This window comes from Hylobates moloch, unplaced genomic scaffold (assembly GCF_009828535.3).
Source record: "Hylobates moloch isolate HMO894 unplaced genomic scaffold, HMol_V3 SCAFFOLD_6, whole genome shotgun sequence".
NCBI lineage: Eukaryota > Metazoa > Chordata > Mammalia > Primates > Hylobatidae > Hylobates > Hylobates moloch.
The window spans coordinates 92,397,482-92,417,012 of NW_026652281.1; the positions used below are offsets into that span (position 1 = coordinate 92,397,482).

General features: G+C 46.5%; 1 protein-coding gene across 4 annotated transcripts in view; it reads left to right on the forward strand.

The window, feature by feature from the left end:
* Positions 1 to 16,501, forward strand: part of NUP93 (nucleoporin 93) — a 118,444-nt gene extending 101,943 nt beyond the window's left edge. For all 4 annotated transcript variants that reach the window (XM_032157399.2, XM_058441016.1, XM_058441017.1 and 1 more), the window contains 9 exons: positions 257 to 383; positions 499 to 571; positions 864 to 908; positions 2,732 to 2,848; positions 3,852 to 3,970; positions 5,190 to 5,307; positions 5,748 to 5,831; positions 7,947 to 8,075; positions 10,707 to 16,501. In XM_032157399.2, the coding sequence (XP_032013290.1) occupies positions 257 to 383; positions 499 to 571; positions 864 to 908; positions 2,732 to 2,848; positions 3,852 to 3,970; positions 5,190 to 5,307; positions 5,748 to 5,831; positions 7,947 to 8,075; positions 10,707 to 10,817 (923 nt within the window). In that variant the 3' untranslated portion in view covers positions 10,818 to 16,501. The remainder of the gene's footprint in view (positions 1 to 256; positions 384 to 498; positions 572 to 863; positions 909 to 2,731; positions 2,849 to 3,851; positions 3,971 to 5,189; positions 5,308 to 5,747; positions 5,832 to 7,946; positions 8,076 to 10,706) is intronic.
* The last annotated feature ends 3,030 nt before the right edge of the window (positions 16,502 to 19,531 follow it).

Below are 19,531 nucleotides of genomic sequence, written 5' to 3' on the forward strand. Positions count from 1 at the left end.
CGTCAGTTGGATTATCTTTTCATTCAAAGGCCAGCATATTAGTAATTTATGGCAAAGTGCTGTTTTCTCCACTCGGCCTGGGGATGAATTGAGGATAGGATGGTAAAAGGGACTGGCCAAAGTTTATATTGGCAAACATTGACTGGGCTGCAGGAGTAGATGCTGCTGGGTCTGTGGATTCAGCGTTCATAGTTTCTGGGTTGCATGGGTCAGAGGGGCAGTGTGGTTGTGACCCATTCTGACCCCCACAATGCAGTCAGCCACGAGCCTGGTGACCCTCCTTGCATGCGGCGGCTGAACTTTGTGCGGCTCCTCATGCTGTACACCCGGAAGTTTGAGTCCACGGACCCAAGGGAGGCCCTCCAGTACTTCTATTTCCTCAGGTAACATTTGCTTTTGACCATTGACTTCAGCTAGTTTCAATTTCTGCCATTTTGAGAATGACTATTAGAGACCTCATGTCCAGACTGGAAACTGAGTTGTTTTTTTCCCTTTCAGGGATGAGAAAGATAGTCAAGGAGAAAACATGTTTCTGCGCTGTGTGAGTGAGCTTGTGATTGAAAGCCGAGAGGTGAGTGGGTTTCCTTTTCTCTCCTCCCCATGGTTTTCAGTGTGCATGTCCCATGCTCATTCCGTACTGTGTGTTTACTTCAATATGGTTGTGGTGGATAAGGCCTAGGGAGTTTTTGGAGTTTCTTTGGTTTCTAACAATGAAAATATTTATTTCAGTCACACTGATTTTTAGTTTGCGTTAAGACTTATCCCATTCATCCCTTTTGATTCCCCTCTTTTTTCTCTGAAGACTTATGGAGTATGTTTATATCTTTGTCCAATAATTTGGGTAAACTTTTTTCCTTTCACAGTTCGATATGATTCTTGGGAAACTAGAGAATGACGGAAGTAGAAAGGTGAGTTAAATGCATCCTTAGAGAAATGTTCGTTAGCCATTGGGGATTTATAAATATGAAAAGAATACACTTAGATTTTAAGATTCAAGGTACTAAAGATGCAAATCTGAACAGAGTTGCTTAATTTAAAAAATGGAATGAAAATTATGGGCCCAAATGATGACCTTGGTTTTACACACACTTATTTCTCCTTAAAATATGTTAATTTGTGATTACATAGCTTTTTTATTATGTTCAGAATATTCGTTTATTCATGCCTGTCATTTTTTGAGCTGAGAATGCTATTATACATTTCTGCCATTCTTGGCTCAGAAAACATGCAAGGAAAAGAAATTGATTACTGCACCCATTCTTCCAATATAGGAGAGTTAGACGTGCACTTAACCTCCTTCAAAATGCAGTTTCCAAGGGCTTTGAACTCCACAGTGACCCTGGAAATACTCCTGGAAGCTTGAGGGATTTCAGGACTCACTATGCCCATTGGTTGTCATGGCAGGAGAGTCAGAGGTCCTGTTGTCAGAGACCAGTCCTGACCCTGAATCTCCCTGTGGCCTTTGGAAAGTCACTTGCCCCTCAGGGACTGACTTTTCTCATTTGTAAAAATGAGTGATTTGAACCCAGCAATCTGTAGATGCACTCACACTGCTCATACCATCTACCTCAGAAGAAAGGCAAGTGACAGTGCTGATGACAGTAGCCTTGCTTATTGGGCGATGACAATCACCAGGCATTGTGCTGAGCACCTTGCATAGTTTGTTCTTTAGCAGGCTGCACTGGGGCCAGGAGGCTCCCGGTGTGTGTGAGTTGACAGAGCTAGAAACATAGATAAGACCTTATCCTCTGCTGCCTCCTGAGTGGCAGGGCAAGTCACCTCGACCTGGTCCAGCCACCTCGACCTGGTCTAGCCCTGAGAGTCCAGTGCTAGCAGAGAAGCAGAATGGCCAGGCAGAGATGTTATGCACTTGCCTTCATTCTCCCAGGGTGCCTGAGGCCTCTCTCATGCTGTCCTGACCATTTAGTTGCTGTTGAGTGGTGATGGTGATTTTTTTAAAGAAATGTTCTGTTACCAGCCGGGTGCGGTGGCTCATGCCTGTAATCCCAGCACTTTGGGAGGCCGAGGCGGGCCTCAAGGTCAGGAGATGGAGACCATCCTGGCTAACACTGTGAAACCCTGTCTCTATTAAAAAATACAAAAAAATTAGCCAGGCGTGGTGGCGGGTGCCTGTAGTCCCAGCTACTCGGGAGGCTGAGGCAGGAGAATGGCGTGAACCTGGGAGGCGGGGAGCTTGCAGTGAGCCGAGATCACGCCACTGCACTCCAGCCTGCGCGACAGAGCAAGACTCCGTCTCAAAAAAAAAAAAAGAAAGAAATGTCCTGTTACCACTTTCTGTGTGTTTTTTCAGCACTGAGTTCCTTTTGCCATCTGTCTTAGAAAGCAAATCCAAAATCTTTCGGATATTTTCTCTAAGCCTCCTGATTTTTCTCTCTAGTTCCTACTCATCAGCAAATTTAAAATCATTGATTTCACTGACTCTCTGGGTCATTTTGGAAAATTAGAAAGCACAGATGTCTTATTGCTGACTCCTCTGTACTTCTAGTAAGTCTGCCCTTTCATGTGTAATTTCCTTGGTCTCTTTTATAGTTTTAATAGGACTTTATATCTTCAAGAAAGCCAGAGTCTGGCTGATGAAATATATGCGTTGCCCAGGGCAAGCAATTTCACTTGAAGTATTTTTTGGATCCTAATTGCTTCTCTGTGTTTAAAATAATAGCTCTGTACACCCGTCTCTCCCTTCCTCCCCCTCCATAATTTGTCTTGTCAGCCTGGAGTCATAGATAAGTTTACTAGTGACACAAAGCCTATTATCAACAAAGTTGCTTCCGTGGCAGAAAATAAAGGACTGTTTGAAGAGGCAGCAAAGCTGTATGACCTTGCCAAGGTAAAGTGTGCCCGCTTCCTTCTTCTGCACTTCACAGGTCTGCCGGCCTTTTGGCATTAAATGTGCAGCCACTTGGACAGTGTCATTGTTGTAGCACCCTCCCTGCAGAGGCGTTTGCTCTAGTGCTTAGACAGTTAATGGTCCAGTCAGGACAGAATTCCCATTTTACAGCATTATTTCTGCCCATAAGATTTTTCTGACCAAACAACATATTGAAAGGATGTCCTGCAGGCATTGAACTGTTGTCTCACTTGGCAGCAGAATTACCATCCATCACATTTCGATGGTGAAGCCACTGTTGAAAATGACATTATGCTGACCCTGGCAGCCACAGACACACTGGGGAACAGGGGTGTTAGAAAATAAGACCACATCAGTGTGCAGGAAGGAGTGAAAGAAAATAAGACCACAGCTGGGCGTTTTGAGAGGACTAGAATACATGTTTCTACCGAAGAACAAATGATGACTAAGAATATATGATAACTGCTAAGGATTCTATGACCTAAACAAGATTGCATTCTCTCCTTTATCAACTGAGAAAAGTAGACAAAAAAGCAGCTGTAGGCCAAGTGCAGGGGCTCACGCCTGTAATCCTAGCACTTTGGGAGGCCAAGGCGGGCGCATCACTTGAGGCCAGCCTGGCCAACGTGGCAAAACCCCATCTCTACTAAAAATATAAAAATTAGTCAGGCATGGTGGTGCATGCCTGTAATCCCAGCTGCTCAGGAGGCTGAGGCATGAGAATTGCTTGAACTTGGGAGGCGGTAAAAAATGTTTTGATTGAGGTATAATTAAGATGTAGAAAAATGTGCAACAATTATATGTATAGCTTGACGAATTGTCGATAGGTGTATATCTTTGTAAGCACCATCCAGATCCAGATACCAAACATTTCCATCCATCACCCCAGAAAGTTCTCTTTGGTGGGTAGGGGGCATTATATAGTTGTTGCTTTTATTGATTACTTTATTGATTGCTTCCTTAATTTAAAAAACTTGAGCAGAATGCTGACAAGGTACTGGAGCTGATGAACAAACTGCTGAGCCCTGTCGTCCCCCAGATCAGTGCCCCGCAATCCAACAAGGAGAGGCTGAAGAACATGGCACTCTCCATTGCCGAACGGTAAGCCAGGAGCTGGCTCCATGGGACCCTGAGGGTGCCACTGCCAGTGCCAGGACACCTATGTCCACCCATGCACACCCAAATGCATGTTCAGCTTTACTAGGTAACAGCAGACAGCTTTCCAAAGTGGTTCTACTAACTCACCATGCCACCACCACTGTGTGAGTTCCTTTGTCCCCACATCAGAACTAGTACTTGATACTATCAAACTTAACATTTTTGCCAAAGAAATGGGTATGAAAGGGCATCTCAGTATTTTAATCATGCACATGAAGTTTAATTTTAAGCATTATGCTCACCTATATACTGTTATATACTTTCATCAGCCCTCTCAAAGGCATTCAAGACCAAAGCTAGTGATGGTTGGATGGGGGAGATTCTTAGAGGTGTCGTGGCCAGTGTTTCAGACTACCTGGATCCCCAGTGAGTTAGCTGAATTATCAGACTTCTAACTAGTTTAAGTCCCAGGCTGAGGCTAACAACATTACTTTTTGCGCTCTCTGTAGATATTCCTAGTAAAATGACCCAGAGAAAACTGGATTTGGGGTGCCTTCCCGGGATAACAAAAAAGAACATTCTTTGGTAAATGAGATATCTCCACCTAGCAAACAATCCCCAGTGATGGCCGCTGGGCTTTTTGCCCGTCACGACCTTTCATGAAGATTGGATGCTGAGATGATGGTCAAGGCTAGAGAACCACGCTCCATGTGGAGTACCTATAGGTGGATTCATACCACGTCCACTATCAGTGCTTGGCTCTTTCAAAATAAACACCATTTTACACTAATTAACTTCACCCAGAGAGCTCAAGAGGTTTTGATGCTTTTTATATATTTTTTGTATGTTGAGACAGGGTCTCCCTGTATCACCCAGGCTGGAGTGGAGTGCAGTAGTGCAGTCATAGCTCACTGTAACCTTGAAATCCTGGGCTCAAGCAATCCTCCCACCTCAGCCTCCTGAGTAACTAGGACTACAGGCATGTACCACCACACTCGGCTAATATTTTAATATTTTGTGGAGATGGGGTCTCGCTGTGTGTCCAGGCTGGTCTCTGACTCCTGGCCTCAAGCAATCCTTCCACCCCAGCCTCCCATGTAGCTGAGATTACAGGCGTGAGCCACCACACCCCACTGTCTTTTTAAATGCTGTTCCACTGTTACGGATTACACAGAAATTCATGATACACTCTTACTACCCCCACCCCGTTTTTGTCTTTTAGGTATAGAGCTCAAGGAATAAGCGCAAATAAATTTGTGGACTCCACGTTCTATCTTCTTTTGGACTTGATCACCTTTTTTGACGAGTATCATAGTGGTCATATTGATAGAGCTTTTGATGTAAGTTTCAGGAAAGGTGTTTGAAGTGCAGGTTAATGTACACCCTTGAAAATTCAAAACACTTCATGGAATTTACTTAAAACAAAGGGGCTGTTGCCAGTATGTTTGTTAAATGAAGAAGGACTAGTAGAATCCTGGGACTTAAAAGGAGTTTCCTGTGTTGCTTTTTTTTTTTTTTTTTCCTATTCCTTTCCTCTTTAATCAGAAAACAGATAAGTTTCTCAAAGTACTTTGAAATCTCAGAATTTTAAAAATTGTGTCAGAAAATGAGGATAAGAATTAAGTTAGCTAGTTAGAATCAAAGACTTTGTGTGTACAAGGGGGAATGGCGTTTTCTATGAAGAAGCCCTTTGGAGTATGTGATGTGCTGACTTTACATGTAGAGAGATGAAATGACTCTGATGGTTGTGTTACATGGGGCCGGTGGTTGTTTTAAACAGATAATTGAGCGCTTGAAGCTGGTGCCCCTGAATCAGGAAAGTGTGGAAGAGAGAGTGGCAGCCTTCAGAAATTTCAGTGATGAAGTAAGTTCCTTCTTCCTGAGTTATGGAATTCCTTTTTCCCCACTTCCACCAAAAGCTTTTTCTTCTCCTGTACCTAACAGCTTTAAGAATTCTACTTATAGTAACTGTCCAGACTGAGTTTTCCAGAGTGGTTCCCTTTCAGATACCTTGGCCTGGCTTTTCTGTGAGTGCATACATCCCCATCAGATTATTGTCTGAATTCCTAATTGAGAAAATACAGTCACTTCAGTGATTGACATGTTCTTGGGAGAAACAGGTTTCTGGTTGATCCTGTGAAGTCTGATTTAATTCTTCTATTATCCACTTGTGCTAGAGGGTATTTTAGTGCTTAACTCTGATCATCTTTAAGTAGTTCCATTGGGTACATGAAACACATCATGATTCACTGCCACTCTTGCCCTCCCTGATCTGTTTGGGGTTTTTTTTATGGTTTTTTTTTTTTTTTTTGAGACGGAGGAGTCTCACTCTGTCGCCCAGGCTGGAGTGTATTGGTGCAGTCTTGGCTCACTGCAAGCTCTACCTCCTGAGTTCACACCATTCTCCTGCCTCAGCCTCCTGAGTAGCTGGGACTACAGGCGCCCGCCAACACGCCCGGCTAATTTTTTGTATCTTTAGTAGAGATGGGGTTTCACTGTGTTAGCCAGGATGGTCTCGATTTCCTGACCTCGTGATCCGCCCGCCTCGGCCTCCCAAAATGCTGGGATTACAGGCGTGAGCCACCGTGCCCAGCCAATCCGTTTTGTCTAAAGAAGCAAATGCAGTGACCGTGGACTAAGCTATCACCCCATATGCCCCAGAGCCACTGTCTGTCTATCGGGTTTCTATCATATTGCCAGCATCTAGTCTAGGGTACTCAGCTGGGCTGCATACTGGCATCTCTAGAAAAGTTTCTAAAAATCCTCATGCCTAGACCCCAGAGATTCTGTTTTCCCTGATTGCTGCAGCCCAGACCTCCCCCAGTCATTCCAGTGTGTGGCCCAGGTAAATTCTTCTCTACAACTACAAACACTCAACTCAGCTGTCGACACTATAGACTCTAGAACCAGCTGCCTGGCTCTGGGATGTCACTAGTGGTCTTTCAGTTTAAAATTCTTCCTCATTGAGCATATGCCTTTTATAAAATGTCTCCAGCCAGGTGCAGTGGCTCACGCCCATAATCCCAACATTTTGGGAGACTGAGGCGGACTGATCACCTGAGGTCAGGAGTTCGAGACCAGCCTGGCCAACATGGTAAAATCCCGTCTCTACTAAAAAATACAAAAATTAGCTGGGTGTGGTGACGCATGCCTGTAGTCCCAGCTATTCCAGAGGCTGAGGCATGAGAATTGCTTGAACCCGGGAAGCAAAGGTTGCAGTGAGCTGAGATTGTGCCACTTCACTCCAGCCTGGGCGATAGAGGGAGACTTTGTCTCAAAAAAAAAAAGGTTTCTGTTTTAGAGAAAGAAGTAAGGCCAGTTCTGCACATGAAGAGGGATGTTGACTACTGTGGTACACACAGTTCAGAAGGTCTTGCCCCTTGCTGACCTTTCCTTTATACCTGCTGTGGCTTCTACCCTTAGCCACTTGCTCCTTTGTTATTTCTAGCCTTTCCTTGAATGCATCCTTCATTGCATCAGGGATTAAAGTAGTACACCAGGGCCTGGCCTTGTAGACGCTACCAAGGACTCTGATAGGGCCATGCAGATCCAGTGGAAACAGCCCAGTGAGTTTGAGAGAGTGGGGAGTGGTAGGGAGTGTGGAGAAGTAGCGTGTGCACCTGTACCTCCTGACATTCAAGTTCAAATTATTTAATGGCAGCCATTCTGCTGGCCAGTCTAAGCCTAATGCTAACCAGATGTCAGCATGCTTTTGGCTCGCTGCCCCTGACTAAGGGAAAAACAGCATAAAGGAGCAGGAACAGTAACCACCTGACCTGAGCAGCATTGCTTGGGTTTTTTTCTCACACTTGACGTTTCAGTGCCATGAGCTCCTTTTGGGTGACTGTGTGGCTCTCCACCTGGCAATGGTGAGGAGTGATGCAACCAGGCCTGCCTGGAGCAGCCCACCCTCCCTCCATCTATGGTTGGCCCCAAAGGCTTGGTTCTTTTTTTTTACTCTGTTTTTCTCTCTATGTAGATCAGGCACAACCTCTCAGAAGTGCTTCTTGCCACCATGAACATCTTGTTCACACAGTTTAAAAGGCTCAAGGGGACAAGTCCATCCTCGTCATCCAGGCCCCAGCGAGTCATCGAGGACCGCGACTCTGTAAGATCCCAGCATTCGCGAGAAACATTGCTAAGCACCACCTTTCTGGTTTGGAATCTGTTGCACTCTTATGAGACCACATGACCCAAAACTGCTCTTTCTCCTTAGTACCTGGCAGCTGGATAAATCTCATGTTGGGAGGCTCCCGGAGGAAATCAAACATTAAAGGGATTGCTGCTCTTCTCAAGCTTAAAAAAATAAAAAGATGTGCTAGGTCTGCAAATCTTACCTTTTAATAAATCAAACACAATGCTAATTTCTAGTTGACTCCATAAGAACTTCCTGCACATTTTAAAAGATAAGTTTATTTTGTTAGTCCTAGCTCATTAGTGAACACTTTTATTAAAACTATATTTTTGATCAACACATTAATGTGAACCCTTGTTTCTCCTGTCACCTGTGTTCACAGTGACCCTAGAGAGGTAACTAGGACAGCATCTTATCCCCTCTCACAGCTGAGGAAACTGAGCTGTGGAGTTGGGAAGCAACGGCCCTCAGGTGGCAGGTAGGTGAACGGGCCATGTCTGGAGGCTGGGTCTCTCTGACACCTGTGCCCTTTCTGCTGCCTGTGGGACCTCCAGCAGTGCATGAGTCAAGTGGAGTCCAGGTAGCTAGAACCCTGGAGCTCACAGCATGTGTTGTCTGATTACAAAAAAAAAAGAGCAAAGGTATTTTTTGACCCAGTGGTGTTTGCTTTTTTTTTTTTTTTTTGAGGCAGGGCCTGGCTGTGTCGCCCAGGCTGGAATGCAATGACACGATCTCAGCTCACTGCAACCTCCACCTCTTGGGCTCAAGCCACCCTCCCACCTCACCCTCCCAAGTAGCTGGGACTACAGGTACATACCACCACACCCAGCTGAGTTTTGTACTTTATATAGAGATGGAATTTTACCATGTTGCCATGTTGCCCAGACTGGTCTCGAACTCCTGAGCTCAAGAGATCCCCCAACCTCGGCCTCCCAAAGTGCTAGGATTACAGATGTGAGCCACCGTTCCCGGCCCCACAATGGTGTTTTTTAAAATTACCTTTCCTTTAACCTTTCCGCTTAATTTTTAATGAGACTCTCAGGATCTCAGTGTCTAACATCAGACCTGGTTTTGGCAGCCAAGAAGCCTTGATCTGTCTTCTGCCTCCAAGGATGTCTGTGAGCTCTTTCCACTGTGACCCCACAGGCATTGTTGTTGACAAAACTTGTGCTTAGTGAAAGATGGCGGAAATTTCCACCTTTAGGAATGTGGGTAACAGTGCTCAAGAGTGGTCCACTGAAGTGGTCAGCCCATCCAGGTGTGCACCAGAGCATTTGCTGGTCTTCTCCCTAGCCCGGACAGATAGGAGTCTAAATGTCAGATGTGCCAGTGGTGGGCTCATGGTGCCCACCATTTGGCAGGAATCTTTTTTGATGATAGAAACTCAGTGCAGTGATGTTTGTGAATGTGAGTATTGAGATGGTGGATACTTCTTGGTGCTCTGTGTGCTGCTTACAGTTCAGGGGGGCTTGCCCACTGAGAAGAGCTAGTCCCCTGGCAGGCCATGTCCCATGTCTGAAGATCATTATCCTGTCTTCCTTTTGCCCACCACTGTCCTTTTTCTTTCTTTTTCTGAAAGGTAGGGAGGGATAGGATTAAGTAAAAGGTTATATATAAAAGCTGTGTGCCCAAGAAGTCTGCAAGCCCACTGATGTCCTTGGTTTCCTGGTTTAAAGTGAGATGCTGCCCAGTAAGGGGGTGAATCCTTTTACTTGAACATCCCTAGAGCTCATTTAGCAAGAGCCCATGCACTTTTATTCACTTCTAAAGAAAATACAATGGATATTTGCATCACAAAGTCAGATTTCTTTTCGTTTGGACATTAATAAGGACATACACTTGCTAGTTTGTTTTACACATCAGGTAAAAAGCATTTGCTTTTCCGTTTTCTTCTGGAATGGTCCTTAAGTAAGCCTAGTAGATGATTCTTCAGTTTTTCTTTAAATTCTTGTTACTAGTCCAGAAAGGTGTTGGTGGTAGATTCTCCCTTTCTAGTCCAGATTTGGTTTAAATTTGTGGGGCCACCTTTTTCCCTCCTGAACAATCCAGGAATTCCATAAATACTGTTGCCTGGGGAAAGAAGGGCTAAGCATGTATGTCAGGAAGGGAGAAACAGGAGGAATGAAAGGAAAGAAGAGGAAAGATACATGGGAGGAAGAGAGCCAGATTGGGACTGCACAGTCACAGCCCTTGCCTCCGGTGTTACAAGGGCCTCATGGGGCTCTGGAGACTCAGATCCCTGTGAAAGCAGATGGACAGAAACCAGCCAGAGAGAGAGGCTCAGAAGATTGGAGCAGGCAGTTCTGAAGCTCAGGGCTGTGTCAAAAGCTAGCCAAATGTGTTGGGGCGAGGCGGCTTGCCTGGCAAACCCAAATGCTTTTTGCTTAATAGATGGGTTTGGATGCTTGTGGAACAGGGGCTTCGGGGGATGAGCTTTGTTAACTTTGTGTCATGCTGAAGGAATATGACAGAGGAGGGTATGACTGTCATCCACCCACCAGGGATCTGTCCCTGACACCCCGGGGTAGAGGATAGAAAAACATGGAATAGTGCCCTGACTCGAAAGTTAACCGATTTCCTTCCCTTCCTTCCCTTCTCTCTCAGCAACTCCGAAGTCAAGCCCGCACCCTGATTACCTTTGCTGGAATGATACCGTACCGAACGTCTGGGGACACCAATGCGAGGCTGGTGCAGATGGAGGTCCTCATGAATTAAGTGCCATGCTTTGGGGGCATCTGGGTCGGCACACTGTCAGTACATCAGGCACATGGGCCCACTAGGGTGGGGTTTCTGGTTTTGTTTCTGTTGTGTTTTGTTTTGGTTTCTGTATTACGTATTTTTGTCAACACCAATAAATTTCTTTGATTTGTATTTCTTTTCAACATTCTTTTCTTTTTTTTTTCCTTTGAAATTTTGTTTACATTTTTATTTGTGTAATGGGAAATGCTGTCACTAGCTCTTGGGCCAGGGAATGAGAGGCTATGTAGATATTCATTATTTGGTTAAATTGACCTTAAATAATTAAAAATTTACCCAAAATGAGCCAGGAAACAAAGCCTTTGGGAGTTACTTTTATTTAGATATAATATTCCATATAGCAGAGTCACGATTCATTTTCACATTTTTATTTGAATGTGAAAGTCAACCTCAGCCTTAGAAGATGTAAGATTTGTGTGTGAAATATCAAGCACTCCATGTCCTCTTCTCGAGTGTGACTTAAGTCCAGATGGTCCAAGACCATCCCCCAAATCATCAGCTCTGATTGCAGGATTCATCAGTTTACTGTTCTGTTGCAAACCCAGTGGAGATAAAAGCATCGACCTAGAAAAAGCCTTAAGAAGGAAGGTTGCAAGTGCCCCAGCTTGCACTTGAGGAAGGGGCAGACCTTGCCACTGCACTCCTCTGTAGCTGCTCCACTGTGAGTTGACTGCTCGGGCTTGTACACGCCCTTCCTAGAAAGACGTTTAAGCCCCTCTTTCCCTTCTCTGGTGGTCAGTTCCTCTGCTCAGACGACCCCCTTCCCTACTCATTAAGGTAATTGGCCAGGCAAGCTCATGGGTCACGTACTGAGTCTGCAATGTATAGAATCCAGACCACCACATGGCATCAGCACCGTGGGTGTTTGCTCCCTGAGCAGTAGTTGTCACCCATCACTTGCTCTGTTTCCCCCACCATCAGTCCCAAAGCCCTAGACTAAACCAGAGAGCAAATTAGGTCGTGTTTGTTCCTGAGTGGGCCAACTGGAGCCTTGAGGCACTGGGCAGCGGTCTGCTCTGCTGGTTTGATGGACGGCTCCCTGAGGTAGTCTCTTTCCCAGCGGAATGTTAAGATCGCCAAAGGATCCCCAAAGGTGCCTTTGCTTGTAGGGAGAAGTTTCTGTCTTGTCACAGGGTGTGGTCATCCCCACTGTCCCCCAGTTGTTAATTGTTACCTTTTGGGAAGAAATAATCTGTAGATAATGGAACCAACTGATGCATATCGGTAGGATTCCATGTTCCAGGAAGGATGCGGCCTGAGGGTCAGTGGAGCTGTGGTCTGCCTTCCTCCTCCAGTCCCATCTTGTCACCCTGGAGGACTGTCTTCAATTGAGCTTTACTAGAAAGTCTTGAAACATGAGCACTGCAGAGGCCTTGATTTAGCAAGTTGTGCCCTGCTTATATGTGCTGATTTAAGCTAATCAAATGATTTAATAATGCTTTTTAAAAAAGAGTACTCCTGGCTGGGTGGGGTGGCTCACACCTGTAATCCTGGCACTTTGGGAGGCTAAGGCAGGTGGATCGATCACCTGAGATCAGGAGTTCAAGACCAGCCTGGCCAACATTGTGACATCCCGCCTCTACTAAAAATACAAAAATTAGCTAGGCATGGTGGTGGGCACCTGTAATCCCAGCTACACAGAAAGCTGAGACAGGAGAATTGCTTGAACCCGGGAGGCAAAGGTTGCAGTGAGCCCAGATTTATGCCACTGCCCTCCAGCCTGGGTGAAAGAGCGATACACCATCTCAAAAAAATAAAAAAGGAGTACTCTGGCCAAGTGCAGTGGCTCACTCCTGTAACCCCAGCACTTTGGGAGGCCAAGGCAGGCGGTTCGCTTGAGGTCAGGGGTTTGAGACCAGTCTGGCCAACATGGGGAAACCCCGTCTCTACTAAAAATACAAAAATTAGCTGGGCGTGGTGGCAGGCGCCTGTAATCCCAGCTACTCGGGAGGCTGAGGCAGGAGAATCACTTGAACCCAAGAGGCGGAGGTTACAGTAAGCCGAGATTATGCCGCTACACTCCAGCCTAGGCGATGGAGTGAGACTGTGACTCAAAAATAAAAATAAGAGTACTCTGTGGACTTCTCATAAAGTGCGACTTAGCGCTTTGTTTTTCTAATACTAGATTTCACTTGCAGATAGAAATATAACAGTGCCACAAATGAGAAGGCTCAAGTTGTTTAAATACGTCTTTGCTCCTGGCTTACCTCTTCACTATCCCATGAGAATCGTGGATTTGCCTTTCCTTGCATCATGCAGTTCTACTTGTCCCAGAGAGAACTGCACACCAGCCCTGCATCCAGGGGATGAGGTTCTTTGACCTGTAGATGAGTCTTAAAATGAGAAGGGAGAGAAAAGCAGCCAGACCTTGAGCTGCTCTGCTAGGGGAGCTGTGAGTTGGGAGAAAAGTGGTCACTGGTTGGCAGTTGAGGACTTGCTGAGAGAGACATTTGTAGGAGAAAGAAGATAAGTAGGTTCATACCAGAAGGGCCAGGCCTCGGATGGAGCAAATCCCAGTTCTTGTCCTACAAGCTGATTCTGTGATTGAGCACAGGCCTCTAGAATTGTGCAGAGATGAGAAACCGGCTGAATTTGCAAGGCCACAACATTAGGTTGTCATGTACCCATGATTACAGCTTATGCCCAGAAGTCATGACCCTGTGACAGGTTATTAGCTTAAAAACTCATCTTCAGCTCACTTTTTCAGAGAACTAACTCTTTCCTTAGATGTTGGGCCAGGATTTCACTATTTACCCAGAGAAACTAAGAGAAAGTGGCACTAGGCGTCTTGTCTTCTAGATGTGAGATTTCAATCTTTCTAATGAAATTGGGGGCACTTGGAGACTGTCAGGGTTTGTTCCTGTCTCAGAATGGCTCATAATAAACTCACTGAAACACTCAAAGGAAAGTACTGACTTGATCTGGATCCTTTTCAGAGGCCTGGAGATTTAATTTCACAGATTCTCTTCTTTTGGCTTAACAACAACAACACCACCAAAAAACTCTTGACTCCCCAACTTCAGAGGGAAAACTGAAGCGAAACTGGTGAGCTCTGCCACAGCAGATGCCTTCTTTTATCACCCATGAGCTGGGCGGGCTCATCAAAGAGCAGAAAGTGCCCATTTACACTGGGGCCAGGATGCAGACCCAGCTCCTGTCCTTCTCGAACTTACAGTCTAATTAGAGCCTCTTAAGGACAATTTGGCAGCCACTGTTAACTCTTTTGATACATCATTTAAATCTTAGAATAGGCAACTTTAAAGCAAAGAAGTAGACTTTTCCGCAGTGTCCAGCATTTGCTGACCGAAAGAAAACCTGAGGGTGATTTTTCTCTCTTTGAATTTTTACCCTTGCCTGCACCTAGTCAGAGCCCTTAATACTAAGTTTAGCAATTATATGCAGCTCTGCCAACGCCTTCCTGCTTTAGACTGGATCTCTACTATCCTTTTTCTCTATTAGGCACCAGAACCCTTGTCTAGTTAATTAGATAGTTCACATCACTTGCCAAATTTCCAGCATGCCACTCAGGAAGTGACTTGAGCATGCTGAATGCTGAGTCAGAAAATGAAGCCCTGGGCTGGCGGGTTGCCCCAGGCCTGCCAAAGTCTTCGCAGTCCCCACACTGACTGCAAACTCTCCCCTTAGCCTCAGTCAGCTGGGAGAGGAATTGAGCCCTGTGTCAGCAAATTGGGAGAAAGTGTTACATATAAAATTCTTGATGGAAATGTGCGTTTTATATCAGAATTGGGCTTTTGTTCCTGCATCTCAGAAATACCAGGAAGAAGTCAGCATCTCATTAAACAGGAGTTGTCTAAACTGTGGAAGAAAATATCCCCCATTCTTTATCCTACGCTGAATCCAGAAGTCATCCCATCTTCCGTCATCTTCTGACAATTCCATAATATGTATTTGTATCCCTCACAGGGCAGAGGCAGGAAGGAAATAAATCTGTCTTTCTGCCACTTGTTTCCAACTGAAAAGGAAAAAAGTTAAAAATTACTAAAGTGTTCTGAAAAGAGATTTCAAGTGGTCTGTGCTGCTTTTTTGCCTTGTTACACACATAACTTGTGATTGGCTAGATAGGCCACATGTATTTATCAGCCAAGGTTCCATTTCAGCAGATCATTTCAAAACCTCTTTGTGTGCTGGGCTGTGCTAGGTAGCTGGAATATCTGAGGTAAATCAAGCACTGATTTGTTCCCAGAGTTGTGCATAATTCTTTAAAAGTAGGCTCGTTTTTTTTCCTCTTTTGGCCAGGATCACCTAAGTGAAGTACTCGTGGTTCTAAGTTGCTAACCCAGGGAAAGAGGATATTTTCCTGTCCTAACCTTGGTTTTTGAAGTATGCTTCTCCTGTGTGCCCTCTCTGGGGTATCTGGCCCACAGTAGATTGCTCAGCAGATATTTGAATGAGCAGATGCTTTGCTTTGTCCTCCTGTGCCAAGCTCCTCCCCACATCCTCTGGATCAGCTCCATGTACCTAGATTCAGACTCCGTGATTCACCGTGGGGGCCCTTAATAGGCATTCAGTCTGAAAGAAGGTGGAGGAGAATAATGTCTCCCAGGATCAGATGAGACTCAGGGCTGTTCCTTCAAAGACAGAAACTTGCATAGCTGCACAGCAGCAGGGAAACATTGAGAAGGGGGTGGAAATTTGATGTACTGTGAATAATGAAGGCCAGATCTTTAAAAAGAAAAAGGGAGGGGGTGCTGGCAGAAACCCAGCTCTGCGCTAGCACACTCTGTACGCCCGGCTGCCTTTGCCCTTGAGCTTCTATTTCTTGGGGATGGGGAGGGCAAAAAAGTTTGCCCCAGACACTGGCTTCTGTTTGAGCAGGAAGTGGGGAGCCAGTGATCCCAGAGGGGACTTCAGCATCAGAACATATGCTTTGGTGGCCTCAGCAGACCTGGCCTAGGCAGGCTTTCAGGTGGTACCCAGGGCTTTATGGCCTGCAGGTAAGGCCCCTTCATCTGGGTCAGACTTAGCAAATAAAAATATAGGACACTCAATTAAGTTTGCATTTTGGATAAACAGTGAAGAAGTTCCCAGTGTAAGTATGTCCCAGTTCTATGTGGCTGCCCTATCTGGGCTTGCCTCTGCTGGTACTTGCTGCCCAGAGACCTTCAGGCCTGCCACGGGCTGCTGGGAGCTCTCTAGTGGAATTGGATTACCCTGATTTTGTGCATTGTTTGTGCTTGTGTGGGCATCGGAAATGACAGTGAGATACGCAGTTTTGAAGAGCTAGGCAGGCAGCTGAGCGGGATAATGTGGGCCCCAGTTGACCTCAGTGGCTGTCATCTACTGTGTGTTTCTCAACCAGGAATTTCAAGTACTGTATATTTTAGAAAGAAAGGAAAGAGCCAAAGTACAGCCTTTTCTCACTTGATCAGTAACTTGTGTTAGAAACTCAGTGGGGGAGAATTCTTTGCGTTTTTCAGTTGACTGATTATTTTCCTTTTTTTCTTTTCTGCTTTTCTCGAGTCACTCTGTGTGGTGCTTGTGGGAGAAGGGAGAGGGTGGGAGAGCGTTGGTGGATGTGTTCTGCATGTTCCTTTCTGTACAGTAACTTCTGCATTTACTCTGTTTAGGATGGTTCCTTCACCACCACCCCTGTCTGTAGCCAGTAAATTTCTGGAATGTTCTCCCAGAGTGCCATGTGCCCCCTTTGTTCAGTCCTTCAGTGGAGCAGGAACCTCTCTTAGGCCATTCCTGGGAATATCTTTAGCTGAGGCACAGCCTGGGGGCTCCTCAGAAGGTGACAGAAGTGCCTCTACCTGGCCTCGGGGGTTAATGAGCCAGGCCCCTTCTCCACTCCCTGCAAAGAAGGCTCCTAAGGCCTATCCAGTCCCTGGGTCTGCGATGTCCCCAGAGGTCTCTGTAAGTACAGGACTCCCATCCCAGCTCTGAATTTGTGCTTTCTCCCCCTGAACTTCAGAATTCTGGGGGGAAAGGTCAGATTCTGGCTGCAGGTGTGGTGGGACAGTAAGTCAGAAGCATTCTGGTGATAAACCCAGCATGCGGCATGCATTCTGCGGCTAGGAACAGCTAAGATCTATAACCCCTTATTTTAGACCTTCAGTGGAAAGCATTTTAAATGGGGGTTGAGAGCCACTTATTGGCCTTGGGGAAGGGGAGCCGGAATTTGGGGGCCATGTTTTGGTGGGGTGGCAGAAGAGGCTTGGGCCTGACCTTGGGACAGATGTCTCCTGCTCTCTTAGACAGTAGCTGCCTGTGCTTTTGACCAGGGCAGGTGTTTTAGGATCTGGGTCATGGGATTCTGCTCAAGGATGTGCAGATGGCTAAGGAGGTAGGGTGTTCATATCTCTCCACCTGGGGACCTGCCCTAACAGGAGCTCTGAAGTGACGTGGGTCAGCTGCCCAGTGGCCCAGTGTGCTATCCCTGAAGGGGCTCCACACCCATGTGCTATCCCTGAAGGGGCTCCACAAAAGAGTTTCAGCCCCTCACCTTTGCCTGGGGCCCTCAGCTTGTGCTGGCATCTGGGAGGCCGTTTCCTGATGAGTCACCTGGGAATCTGGGCCTCAGACCCCATCAGCTGGTTTAATGGCCTCCTGTGGGACGGCACAGCACCTCCTGGAGCTGGGGCTGGCAGCCTGTGGCTGTGGAGGGAGACTGTCAGGGGCTGGGAGTGGATGGAGAGAGGGCCTCTGGGGGTAAGGGTGGCCTGTTTATTTGGGTTTCTTTTTTTTTTTTTTTTGAGACAGAGTTTTGTTCTTGTTGCCCAGGCTGGAATGCAATGGTGCAATCTCAGCTCACCGCAACCTCTGCCTCCTCGGTTCAAGCGATTCTCCTGCCTTAGCCTCCCAAGTAGCTGGGATTACAGGCATGCGCCACCATGTCCAGCTAATTTTGTATTTTTAGTAGAGACAGGGTTTCTCCATGTTGGTCACGCTGGTCTCGAACTCCCAACCTCAGGTGATCCGCCCACCTCGGCCTCCCAAAGTGCTGGGATTACATGCTTGAGCCACCACGCCCGGCCTCAGGTTTCTTAAGAGCTATAGACTTTTCAGTGGGGTGAAGATTGTTTCTGAGTCCTCAGTTAAAACCATTAGAATGCCACCCAGATGGCAAGGGAAGAAGACAAAGTTAAGGCCATTGTTCCCCCAACATGAATGGCACCTCAGCTGTTCCTGGAAACGGCCAGGTTTGCATAGAAGCCCTGAGAAGCAAACAGCCACAGAGAAATATGAGGACTGATGGTGGGAAGTGAGGCCCCAGAAGCTGGGGAAGCTGCCTGCTGGGAGTGCTATTGCGGGGAGAGACATTTTCATTGGAGAGGTTGGCTGGAAATTCTTTTTCCTCAGTTTTCCCAAATGTCTCCTTCCCATAGCACCAGTCTAGAGGCATCACCCCCACCACACCACTGACCCTACCACGCTCAGGGTGGGTCTCTGATCAGCTTGACGGAGCAGCTGGCTTGAATTTTTAGGAAAATTCGAACCAAACCAAATAGAGCACTTTTTTCTTCAAAAACAGACGTTTAAGATGTGGCCCTCTGGTGGCTGGCAGCTGCCAGTAGCATCAGAAAGCACAAGAATGTCAGACTTCTTTGAAAACTAAATTCTGCATGTAAGGGTCTTCCCAACAGCGGAAGGCGGAGGATGGGAAGAGGGAAAGGTAAGGAACATGGAATGACTGTGCCCTGGCCAGAGGGAGCAAGTCCTGGCCAGGCAGCCACCCTGCACCACAAGGCTTCAGAGCTTGGGAGCTGCGAGTCCTTCCATTGCTCTGAACCAGTTTGCTCTTGTAGGAAGCAGGCATGCCAGTTTCTATTCCATCAGGCCACTGGGAAGAGGAAGTTAAAACCTGTTGCCTGTCGCACAGGGGGCTCTCCATAAATAAACGTTCATTGTGGCCACCCAGCTCCCTGCCTTGTGGAGACAGTCTCCAAGGTTGTAGGCGTGTCCTCCACCACTCGGCTTCTGTCCTTCACAACAGGGCCTGCACATGGGTGCAGGTCAAATCAATAACTCCCACTTCAGGGATGCCTTTTTTTTTTTTTTTTTTTTTTGGTAAGAGACAAAATTAGGTCAACATTGATGAGCCAAAATTTGCTAATGGGGAAAGACATTGACATGTCAAGTTCAACTTGCGGTTCCTGTTTAGGAACTGCCAAGTGAAGTGGAGAATGCAGTTCAACAAATGTTTAAGAGTCTACCCTGTGCCAGGCATTGTTCTAGGCACAGGGTCACAATGGTGAACTGAATCAAGATCTCTGCCCTCAAGGAGCTTCCTTCTTACTGGGGTGAGAGACAATAAGGGGCCTCTTCCTATAAGGGTCTCTCTTTCCAGGCTGACTCAAGAGCTTCATTCATCCATTTAGCATCCACCATGGCCCTTGAGGCAGGCTCCCACTCTGTCACCTAGGTTGGAGTACAGTGGCACGATCTTAGCTCACTGCAACCTCCACCTCAGGGGCTCAAGCTATCCTCCCACCTCAATCCTCTGAGTAGCTGGGACTACCGGCACGTGCCACCACATCCAGCTAATTTTTATGTATTTTTTGTAGAGACGAGGTTTTGCCATGTTACCCAGGCTGGTCTCGAACTCCTGGACTCAAGTGATCTGCCAGCCTCAGCATCCCAGAGTACTGGGATTCTAGGCGTGAGCCACCGTGCCCGGCCCACTGTGGGGTGATTTCTGAGACTCAGGT